This window comes from Polyergus mexicanus, unplaced genomic scaffold (genome assembly GCF_030449975.1).
Source record: "Polyergus mexicanus isolate NDT 795.1 unplaced genomic scaffold, iyPolMexi1.0 SCAF_1, whole genome shotgun sequence".
NCBI lineage: Eukaryota > Metazoa > Arthropoda > Insecta > Hymenoptera > Formicidae > Polyergus > Polyergus mexicanus.
Window position 1 is genome coordinate 2,233,707 of NW_027223321.1, and position 12,645 is coordinate 2,246,351.

The 12,645-nt window shown below is 33.2% G+C and overlaps 1 protein-coding gene across 3 annotated transcripts; it reads left to right on the forward strand.

The window, feature by feature from the left end:
• Positions 1-442: 442 nt before the first annotated feature.
• On the forward strand, positions 443-9,723 carry LOC138944831 (clumping factor A). 3 transcript variants are annotated; one of them, XM_070315880.1, is made up of 11 exons: positions 444-721; positions 3,628-3,688; positions 3,774-3,942; positions 4,005-4,147; positions 4,353-4,427; positions 4,542-4,694; positions 5,030-5,212; positions 5,611-5,829; positions 6,272-6,434; positions 8,110-8,190; positions 8,300-9,721. In XM_070315880.1, the coding sequence occupies exons 2-11, from the start codon at positions 3,656-3,658 to the stop codon at positions 8,413-8,415; spliced, it is 1,335 nt and encodes a 444-aa protein (XP_070171981.1). In that variant the 5' UTR covers positions 444-721; positions 3,628-3,655; the 3' UTR covers positions 8,416-9,721. The 3 variants fall into 3 exon arrangements, with proteins under 3 accessions (XP_070172000.1, XP_070171981.1, XP_070171991.1); XM_070315899.1 differs by lacking the exon at positions 4,542-4,694 and having other exon boundaries at positions 443-721; positions 8,300-9,723; XM_070315890.1 differs by lacking the exon at positions 8,110-8,190.
• The last annotated feature ends 2,922 nt before the right edge of the window (positions 9,724-12,645 follow it).

Sequence of the window (12,645 nt, forward strand, 5' to 3'; positions counted from 1 at the left end):
GACTTAAATAACATCTTTTTTGCAAGAAACAGAGCTACTCATCAGAGATAAATAACCGGTTGTAAAAAATTAATCTCAATAGGAACGTAATGTAACAGCGCAAATCTGTTTATATTATCTGCTTGTATTATCGCAAAAAATATAAGAGATTACTGAGATGACTATAAATATATTTACTCATAATTAATCAAGAAAATAGGTCTCGCGAATAGTAGATACGAAAATTCGGAAAAACAAAAAAATCTATGTTTTAATTCTTAACTTATCGCACAAGAAATTAGTCGTGATAATCTTTTGTCGATAGATTACAGTTTTTTTCGAATCTTACATTTTTTTAAAACCTATGGTGCGTTTTTTTTTTTTTTTTTTTTTTCTAGAAATATGATTTATTCTGAATTCGCACGCAGAATCTGCTGCATCGAAGAAAAAACGCATTACATAAACTTGATTTACTGTTCGAGCTCCGATATCGTGGAAGGACGCTTAAGCATCGTTTAAAATTGTTACGCCACTGTCCGACGAAGCTTGGAAACTTCTGATCTCCCGGTTCGCTCTGAGCATCTCGCAGTCGTAAGAGTCTCGGCAAGTAATCGAGTATTCGTCAGGAACAGCTTCCGCTACTGCCGGTCTAGAACGTTGAATAGAATTACCTGACCGCGTGGCGAAGATTTATTAGCAGCAGCAATCGTTGCCTTCATCCATTCTTCATATCTTCAACGAGGTAATCAATGATGTTGAGCTAAATTTAAAAACAGATAGACATCGCGAAAATCACACTTTGCGTGTAAAGAATGCTCGTCAATAACCGATGGAAAAGTTTCTTATATTACTGTTTTCTGCGCCTCGGAAGAAGAGTATGTGTGTTTGTGATACATCATTGTTATACGATATATTAACAGAATTTTGTGCATTTACGAATTTTTAATCGGAGAAAGATTGAATTTTTGAATCGAGACATTTCTATGCTAGAAAATAACGCATCAAAATCACTTAACTGGAGATTACGTATTAACCAGTGTATACGATGCTATTTTGAAATCTGTCCTTTCTGACCTAAACGTTATAAACATTAAATCGAGGATCGCGAGTTGTATCATCGATACATTAAATACTAACAAACAGTGATGCCTAAATAAATATAAGTTAGTTGATTAAACAGAAGAAACGAATAGTTTGCATTCATAATTAATAATTAATATTAATATTATTTATTTTTTAATAATTTCTACATTTACGAAAAAACTTTGCTATCGTTGTTAATGATTAAATAATAAAATTATAAGCAGCAATAAGAATACACGCGTACATTAGGAGATAATTATAAATGATTTTTACAAACTGTCTTGATCAAAAATATATATTTCATCATTTATACATATACAGATATGTAATTTTGTAAAAGTACTTCAAAAAGTAAAACGCGTTATAGATTATATGTAGAATCTACATATAATCTATAACAATCAGTGTTTTAAAATAAATTTTAAATTAATTTTTTTGTTAAAATAAATTTTGCACTGCTCTGATTTAATTTCTACGCATAAACACGTGCATACATATATCTAGAGAGTTTTTATATTATATTGATAGACACGAAATTTTTGATAGTCGACAAGACCTGCCGCACAAATCAAACGAAAACACGAAAAGGCAAAGTCGAAAAGGCAAACATATCGTAATTATGATAACCAAATGACCGATATAAACGTAAGTTGGTAAGACGATAGTAGAATCCAGTTGGAAGTTTCTGTGCTAGACATTCAGCAGACACAATTCTACAATTCTTTATTATCGCTCTGTTTAGCACGCGAGGCAAACATCGGTTCTAAGATTTGCTATTTGACAGATCCGCGAAATCTCGAAGAGAACAAGATAAATATTAATCCATACTATATGTATATATATATATATATTTATTTATGTTGCATATACACGTTTCTTTATTTTGCAAACTTTGTTTTCAGATTAACTTCAAAAATTGAGAATTAAAGCAAACAGTTTCGAGAGAAAATTCAATTATCACCATTCTGCTGATAATATCGATGTTACACATAAATATTGATTACAATGAAAAAATCCGTGCAACTGCTAATTAAATCCATTAATTTTACATAACAAATTTATCAAAATAAATAAAAATCGCGTAATTAAATGTTTTAACATATAGTTTATTTTAGTCTCCCTTTCTCTCTCTCTCTCTCTCTTCTCATGCAACATATACATTATTTGCTGGATGCTTCCAGCATCGCGGCAGATTATTCCGTAATATTCCTATCATCGAGTTTAAGTCAAGAAAGAGAAAAATTACATTAAATTCTTTTTATCTGTTAAATTACACGTAAACTTTGTATGTGAAGAAAATGTCATTGATAAAACAGAATCAAAAAAGCTGCTTGGTCAGTAAATTATTCAAGCTTATGTAAATATTATGCGTGCACGGGATGTGAGAATGTTTAAGATCACGAATGTTCTCACGATGTTTGATCGTATTATAAAAAAATTGCCGTTGCAACTGTGGAAAGTGCGATTAATCTTATTTAAAAAACCGAGATAGATTAAAACAAAATATGTTGTCACAATTCAATATATTGCAACCGTTTAATAAAGATCATCATTCCTTCTCTCTCGCGTTCGGCTTATTGTTAGAGATTTTACCTGTTTCTAAAAATATAAATTGACATGTATAAATAAATGGAATAATCTCTATTAAGAAATAGTTCGCGAAGTATATACTTAAATATTACAACAGTTTATAAATATATGGTTTAAAATTTAAGTATATATTTTAATAATAATTTCTCTCACACACACAATTCTCGTCAATATGCTCTATATTTCTATGATTCATTGAAACATATGCGAAGATTAAATTTAATTTATCGTCACTCTCAAATACTCAAAACGCAAAAAATTCTTAAAATACGAAAATCAATATAATTGTTGCTTCACGAGAGTAAACCGCATATAGACTATGAAGTCCGCGAAATCCACAACTTGCTAGATATTCCTGTGAAATGTTTAATTCATTTCACCAGTGATCGTATGCATATTGTATTTTGCAATGAGAATACGCCGTTATTGGGCTTCCTTTTGGCGTTCCGCCCTGATAAGGCAGGTCGTGCCTCCTCGATAACAAATTATCATCGTTTTCTTTATTGTCTATTTTGTGTATCTGAGTCATCAGGACTTGAGTTCGCACTTAAAAGATTCAATAGAAGAGAGACGGTAGACGATCATCGACGAATCATTTTCTATATAAACATATTACTAGAATGATTTGTTTATCATTAGAAAAGAGAATAAAATTCTAAGTAATTACATCAACGTACATTATCGAAAATCTTTGAATAAATATATTCTTATTTTTATGAGAGAAGAGAATCTATACCGGACAAGAAAAGTTTATCTTTTCTGATCATTTTTTCTGTTTTATTATACGCTCCAACACACACACAGTCATAATATTTTGACAGTTGATATATATATATATATATATATATATATATATATATATATATTATTATTATTATTATTAAATAGATGTAATGTAATTATGTTCGAACTCGCGTAGCTTCAAAATTAAACTCATAAACAGACCGTTTATGATATCTTTAATATTTTTTCCAGCTATTGTGATTTAATTTTCGACATAAACATGACGATGGAATGCAAAAGTTCATCAACCGCAGTGAGTATTCCAAAACTACATCTGCAAAAAAATACGATGTACACCCGAATAATCGAATAAATTGTATTGTTTACTCGTTCGTTAGACAATCAAGAATACATCGGAAAACGATGGCATCTGCCCGGAATTGAGATTATTGCAATCGATCGCGGTACAAACCTCGTTGGGTCAGACAGCATTGAAACTCGTAGATAGCTTTCTATGGACCGTGGAAAAGTGCGCGGAATGGAGTCTACCTGCCCAGGAAGTTGAAGGTACGATTTGTAAATATCGTGCGATCAATCGTAGATTTATGCTCCGAACTTGCTCGTTTTAGACGAAAATGGGAAATCGGAATTCGTGAGACCATTGCCGTGGATTTTATTCTTGCCGAGCTTGGTGATGCTACGTACAATGAGGATGACGATGAACGTAGGCGCTTTCATAATAGGTTACCCCCTAGTTACGCCGAGAGCATTGGTACGTCTCGCTTTTTTACATCATGTGCAGAATTTAATGTTATGCATCGATAGAGAAATAATAAAGTTTTATATTTTATATTAACTTTTCCATCACGAAAAAGTTTTATAAAATTCACAAATATTATTTTGCTACTTAGTTATTTAAATATTGTGATCCTTTTTATCATATGTCTCATTTATCATCAAAACGCTTCCCCCGACAGGTAAAATTCCTACAGAAAAGTCGCACGCGATTGAATGACATAAAGAACAGTGAGACGAGGGAAAAAGAGGATAAGGTAAGAACATACGCGCTTCTTTCGATCGATAATGTATAAGAAAAAATACGTTTTGCTCTTCAAAGAGATAATGAGATCAATAGTACGATAATAGTCTTGTGGTGGTGGGCGTAGGATGAGAAAACCTCGATGAACGAGACCAGAAGAGCCCTTATGAAATCCATTCGTCTGACCTTATCGAGCTTGTCTTGTCTGAACACGTTCAAACCTTCCCTATCACCATCACCCACTAAAATTCACGTTAGTAACGTCTTCGACTCCGATGCTGTAAGTAAGAAACATCCATCATTGATTCTACGTGATTGTGTAAACCGCATGTATTCGAGTATATTAAGATGTGCATGCAAATTCTCTTTGTACGGGTGTAGTCTCTAAAAATATTTCTCCTTTTTTCGAGTATTTTATTCGGATACTGACATACTAATGTTTTTGATTTTAAATCTCTTGTTTGACATTTTGCATAATTCTGGGATTTTATGTTCCTAAACATTTGTCCACGGATTGTCTTTTGTATATGTGGGTTTTTACATGTATTACCAAAAATCTCTCGCGAAGATTACCGGAGATTATCATTCGATGAAACAATGAAATGTTTTTTCAAGGCAACAACAACATCGGAAGAAAAATCAGTGACGGAATCAACAGATAATACAGAGAAGCAAAGAAACTTGATAAGTCACAGCGAATCGGAGGAGATGAATGATAAGGATGAGGACGAGGAGACTCTGGAAGAAAAAATCAATCGACTTGCCTTGGAGAGCAGCGATGAAGATGAGGATTTCGATGTGAGTAATCGAGATATAATGCATTAATAAAATATAGATTTGCAAATATGTAAACAAATCTATAGACGATTACGTTCCCCCTTCATACAGTAAATAATCATATTGTTAAATAAACAAATCGTTTATTTTGCTTCATTTGCTATGTGAAATTCATTTGCTAGTTGACATTTTTATTCTTTCATCAAAGTCGCGTCAAAATTAGCGTCTCGTATTCACGATCGTATTCAATTTGCGAACATGAAGGAAACTCAGTGACTTGACGTGACCCTCTTTCTTCGATAGATAGCCCGCAACGGCTTATACGCTACATTTCATTTATATTTTTAATCGCGCGTGCATGTGGTTCTGCGTGATACGGAAGTTTTATCTGGCCACGTTTCAGCTATCATCTTTTTCAGCCGGCCAATTGCACCGTTTCGAGCAACGAAAGTCGCGACAACAGCAACGAGGATGGTGACAGTGAGATCGACGAGGATGATGGTAACGTGTCCTCCGCCGAGCTTTGCGATCTCATTGAAGGCTCTAAACGCGTGATGCGTGACGCGAAAACGGAAGTGGAAAATGAAATCGAGAAGTTACAGGCTGCTGAGCGGGCCGCCTCGCAAGTTTTTGACCAGGTAAAATATGTCGTCGACAAAGGCTTTATGGATAGTTAAGGAAGGAGGAATACGCCGAATATTGAGCAATCGATTTCTCGATGTCTCGATTTGATCGCCTCGTGCCAATTGAAATTACAAGAGTAAGCTAACACACGAGCGAAAAAGGATATCATCGCATTTTCCTAAACAAATTTCGCGCGCGCGCGCGCGTCCCGATTTTTTATTCCTCAAAAAAAAAAAAAAAAAAAAAAAAACGCAAGATCAACGACGCGTAAAGAACGTTATGAAATTTATTTAAAAAATAATTCACATATTTCCAAACATAAATTTTTCTTTTACACTCGTGCCAATTTTCGCACGCGACGCAAATCGAATGATGCATCGATATCGTGGAGCATTTTTTACGACGCTTTAAGATAAGGGTGCGAAAATGTTCAACGTGCCTGTTCAACGAATTCAGAGATTGCCGGCCGGGGAGAGCCGTGATAAGGTAGAGGAGCGCCTCTCGCAGCGTATCGACTCGCCCACGTGTTATACGCCTGACAAGTCCAGCGAGGGCGATTCGATCTTCTACTCGCCGATCAGCTCAGACAACGATATGCCGAAGGCGCCGATCACCGAGAGTAAGTGATCCTGCGTCTCCTATGTGGCTATTTTGCGTGGATTTTATTTTTTTTCGCCGCTTTCTCGCCTTTTCATTAATCTTTCTGTTATATACGTGCTTCGCTTGCATGTGCATTCGCTTTCCGTGTCGACAGTATTGCTGGCTATATCATAATCGCATAGAGATCATTCAGTAGTATTACGCATATACAGGGTGTCCCCAATTTAAATGGCAAAACTTCAAGAGCGTGTAGGGAACCGAAAAACTAAGACAAGAAGTCCTTTAAAGTTTTGCTCATTTTTGCTCCATCTTAGAAAAAATCGCAAAAATTCAATCTCTCATTGTCAGTTGCTCTCTTTAATTGATTGGCACCGAATAAATTTTCTGCTTCAAGATTCCTTACATTTGTAAACACTTGATGTTATCCTTTACGGTGCCAATCAATTCAAGAGAGCAATTAAGAGATCGAATTATATAGATGCAGTGCACCAAATATCACTAGAACAATGTCTAGCTGCAATTAATGAGATTAGTGCTAGATATAATGCTTGCATTGCTGCAAGAGGGCAACATTTTGAACAATATTTGCATTAAATAAATGATAACATAAATAAAATGTAAATAAATAAGTAAAAAAAACGAAAACTTGTTTTGTTTCTTTTTTTGAGATTTTCTCCAAAATGGAGCAAAAACGAGCAAACCTCTTCGAAAGGACTTTCTTGTCTTAGCTTTTCGGTCCCCTACATGCTCCTGAAGTTTGTCATTTAAATCGGGGACAACCTGTATAATGGACGTGCAAGTTTCGTCAATGGGTTGCTATCAATGTTATTAATAATGATTATTAACGATTATACAGAGTATACTGTGACTGGTGATACAATCACCGGAAAGATAACGATTTTACGTGAAAAAATAAATAAAAAATGCAGAATAAAATGTTTTGAAATCTGAAAATTAATACCATAATGACAATTTTTAAGCTTGAAGGATCTATTTTTTCACCTGGGATCATTACCTTCTCGGTTGTATCATCAGTTACAGAATACTCGGAATATTAGCGAAATGTTGGGAGACATAACTTCACGCTATCAGCGAAACTATTTGTTTCGCACATGATAGCGATATTAAGTCTCGAAGAATTTCATTGAAAAAGATTGATATATTTTTTTCTCTCGTCGCATTATTTTAAATTATTTAGTTAGTTATTAGTTTATCGGTGACCCCGACATACGAGACGATCGAAATACAACCCTAGTATAATAAATCGAACAATCAAGAAGATAATTCGACTCTTCGTTTCTTTGAGGGAACAATTTGTAAAAAATTGATTTTAAATGTGAAACACACTCTATCCCTCTCGGCACGAAAGACTCACATGAGAGAACACTGAATTTTTTTATTTCATTCGTCGTTTATTGTTTTGATAAATTATCTGATTGTAAAAAAAAAGCTCAAGAACAAGTATATATATATATACAAAATCAATTCTATTATAATTATACAACCGATTTAAGAAAAATTAAAAGTTTGTATAAAAAATAATATCGATAGAGCACTAATGGAAATTATTAAACTGCATTTTTCGATGAAATGCTTTTGCGACGATTTTTTTGACTAAAGTTATGTATATAAAAATGTATATTGTATTTTTAAATAAATAAAGTTAATAGTATTCACATTATTAATTTATCTAGAATGCGTCTCGAGAAACTCCCTAAAGACGAACGAGTATGCTAATGGTGATACACATTTCATTACAGCATCAATGATTTCAGGTACATAGTCAATTACGCACTTTGCATGAGCTGGCTTTGCTACAACGCTAAGTCATACAATTTATTCAGATCGTCTGAAATCGATCTGATTTTTATTCTCTTTCGACAGAGACGTCGAAGACGTTTAGAGGTGACAACAACGGCGCGGTCGAGAAACGCAGCGCAAACGTGAGTAAATGTCACAAGGGTAAACGTACGAATTACGGCAATCGCAGGAAAAAATAATCAACCAGAGCGAAACAGAGAGAAAGAGAAAGAGGGCGGGAAAGAGAAAATTGAAGTTTAAAGCTTGTCTTCAGAAAGGGTGATTATTATCAATGATACAATATCGCGCGCCGTATCGAACATCATCGACAGTAACGAAAATTATCAAGGATTAACTATTGGATTTAGAATAAGAGATATCTTTGCTCGGACACTGTCGCAGTCACCGAGATATAAAGATATAATAAAGATATCTCGGACTATCTAGGTATATATATATAAACATTCTTGTATAAAATTTTCGACCTCGTCAAAAAATTGCCGAATTATCTCGGTTACTGAGTAATTATTGTTTGCAGAAAAACAATTAAAAAAATCGCGACGAAACATTACGATTTTTTGACGTTTCTCGACGTTTCTCTGTTGGAATATTTCATTCGAATTCAAACCGGTCTAAAGCTATCATTATCGTTCTCTCTTGGACACATAATCGCGCTTTCTCTCTTTCGAGAATAATTACAGTTTGCGCATGAAACGATAAGGAAAAAAAAATGAACGATCGAAGTTTGTGCGAGTCGTTTGAAATTCCTGCGTTGCTGCTCGAGAATGATACTTGTTGTTGGAATAATATTCAGATACGATGGGAAAATTAATTGGACAATTGTCAATTACTTTACGCGATTCAACGATAAACTTCACTCCCCATTTTGATATAAACTTTGTCTAGACAAGCGACGACGAATACGAATGTATCTAAATCGCGTTCAAAGTATGCACCGAGCATTATCGTACTTAGACGAAACATCGCGTCTATCTCGGCGATTACATAATTGCCGATAGTAAATTGTGCGTATTTTGTTTCTCTTCGATACAATAATGCAACGTGTACGAAAATATGACTAAAGTCTGCGCGTTATCTTTAAAACTGCTGCTTGAACTGGCTTATTTATGTAATAACATCCACGCAGAGAAATGATTAGTATGTCTTATATTTCAGAATCACTGATAGATATAAGAGGAATTCAATTTTAATCAATGTGCATGTGTGATTATATCTTGTACGATATATGTGCAAACTTTCCATCTTTTTTTTTTACCTATTCTTAAAAAATACTATAAAAAAAGGACTACGAAATAAATATAGAAAATGACTCATATCCCCTTTATCCTTTGTTATTTTCTAAATTCGTTTCGTTATGTAAAACGTTTACAATATTTTTACATTAATGAAAGCATTATCGTCTAATTTTTAATTATTTAATTATTTAACCTAAAATTACATATGCGTATGTTTTTTTCTGGCAATATAACAATATATTCGTCTATCTATCAATATTTCACATATTCATTCACATGTTTTTCTCTATTGTCTCTATCCATTTCGATCATCTTGATTTTGATCATGAAGATATTAAAAATGCACGTGCACACAATCGAAAACGGTAATAATTTATAATCTTTTATTATAGTTAATTGTAATTAATACTTTTTCCATTTTCTTTGTGAATGTATAATAATGTTACTGAGATTGTTTTATATTGATAAAAAGATATGTACTTGTTATTACGATAATAAATTATTTGATCGTAATTATATATATCTAATGCGTCTCTTGTCGAGCGATTATTTCGATATTATGTCGCGACTATAAGTAATCCGACCATATATATAATCGACAACAATTGATGATAAAGTAATATAGATCAATACCGCAGGCAAAATAATTCATAGCTTCGTTCCGATCCCTCATCTTACGTAACATAAATTTTTGCGTCGCTCAAAATTATATTAATCCTTTACTACAGACTACGATCACAGCGTCCGCAATTTCTACGCGCATCATCTTCTCATAAAATTATTAGAGATATCGAGGCGCGTCGATTTTTTCTTTTCATTTTTTTTTTTTTTTTTTTTTTTTTGCGACGCGCAACAACTCGCCCTTATCGCTTTATCCGCGATAAGCGGAGATTAGACCCATATGTCATAGAGTGCTGGATGGACAGATAAACGGTGTCATACCGTCCTAGTTTAACGAAGAGATTACGCCACGCATTAATGCGAGATACACCTAGTGTTGCTATACGTCCTCTTTTCTCCGGACACCGTCCTCTTTTTTTAGGACGTTCTGGAACGTCCGGGGGGATTTTTTTGAATGTGTCCGGGGTAATTATAATGTCCGGAGTTTAAGAATATTCCTAAATATTTTGCATTTTAAATTTAATTAACCATATACAATAAGGTAAATAGATACCTAATAATAAAATTTCTTTTAAATTAAAAACATTTTTAATTTATTCATTTTATTCTAACAATAAGTACTAATGAAAACGAAATCTAAAATAATTATTAATTTATTGTTATAACCAACTTGTTAACTTATTCGCATTTTTGTATATGTGCGGGGTTGCAAGCGAAATGTCCGGGGTTTTTGGGCTATAAGTTTTAGTTTTGAGAATTTTATTATGGCAATCTTAGATACACCTCGGATTTAAAATTACATCATCGTCATTGTATATTAAATCTCTTTCTCCCCTCAAAAAAATACTCTTTCTCCCCCCAAAAAATACTCTTTCTCACACCATCAAGTATCACTAATTTTTGAGATAATGCAATCTTTTTTATCTTTTTCGCGCCGGATGATGCGTTTTCACGGCGATAATTGCATTTTTGCAATTTATAATCTACATATATATATATATATATATATATGTGTGTGTGTGTGTGTGTGTAAATTGTTGCATAAATAAATATAGATAGTGAAGGGAAACGTTACTTTATCAAGTGCACTCATAGCAAGCTCCATTCGGTAGCACTTGTCGGTTAAGCCGCGGATACTTCATCTCGAGGGTCTCTTGTCATTAACAAATTGTGAGGTACAACCGACCGATCGAGTAGCAATAACAATTGACCGATTATCTCTCTATGGTTGTTGCCATTCTCATTTGCAATTCAGTGCGAGTCACGATCAGTCACGATCCGAGATTGTTTTCTAAAATTTTTTATTCTTTATCTTCTATAATTTTTCATGTTCATACTCTCGACGCGATAATTTATAGCAATTATTTGCGTATACAATGTATACTGATATCGAAATTGATCAATGATTGAAACTAAAGTGTACAATAAGCAAAACAACATAATTATAAAATAATATCGATAATATGATAAAAAAAATACATTGGTATTTGTCGAAATTATGCTGTGTCAGCTTAGCCTCTAGATAGAAAATTCCAGCATGGCAACTTATTATCTCTCGATCGCGATATCTTGAAGTCGTTTCGTACGTGATAAATACAGCAATTCACAATTTTCTTCTTTTTCATCACACATACCTATGCGCGATTAGCAAACGGCAGATAAAGATTGCTCGTTTTCTAATCAAGTGACGCGTGCATAAACGAACAATCCATTTGAAAGATATATATTTTACCTTTATATATTATATGATACATAAAAAAAAAATCATTGAATGCCTTTTTAATAATAGATCTTTTATTTAGAGTTGATTTTTTAGTAAATTTTAATTTAAGATTTAATTACAAAGATATATATAATGCGAAAAGTTATAATAAAAGAGTTGGAATAACGTTCCTTTAATTTTTTCATTTTTTTGTATCTGAATTTGAGAAATATATCGAATATTGAAGAAACAACCTGTCATCAAAAAGTCATCCGGTTTTGAAATACGGAGCGTATATATAAAATATTATATAAAAATCGTGTTTTAATTTTAATATTATATAATTAAGATAATCACACATGTTATTTTGAGAAGCACATGCATAATTACATTTTCCAATTTATGATTAAAGCAGAATAAAACAAATACCGATAAGAAGAAATTATTAATTTTTTTGAAACTTATTTAAATATATAGATGTAGATAAATATATGTGTATATACGATTATATACAGTGCGTATTCGTTTCTCGACAGGTCGAAGAGACTCGATATTTCGGCGCCTCTGACGTTACCGATTTGCGGTAGTCAAACTAATCTATGTAGGGTGTTATCACCCAGATAACGTTGCCGGAGCTCCTATCAGGTAGCCATATTTTTGATGCAATATATAGGTGATCGATATATCGCCACATAGTTCTCAGTAAAGCGGCTATCACGAGTCGAATGAGAGTAATTTGGTATTCTATGCTGCCGATAATTATCATTATTAAATTCTATTTTCGAGTGCCAAAAGACATTAGAAAAAAAAGTGAGCCTTTGAACTTCACTATCGAGAATCATTTTCTACAC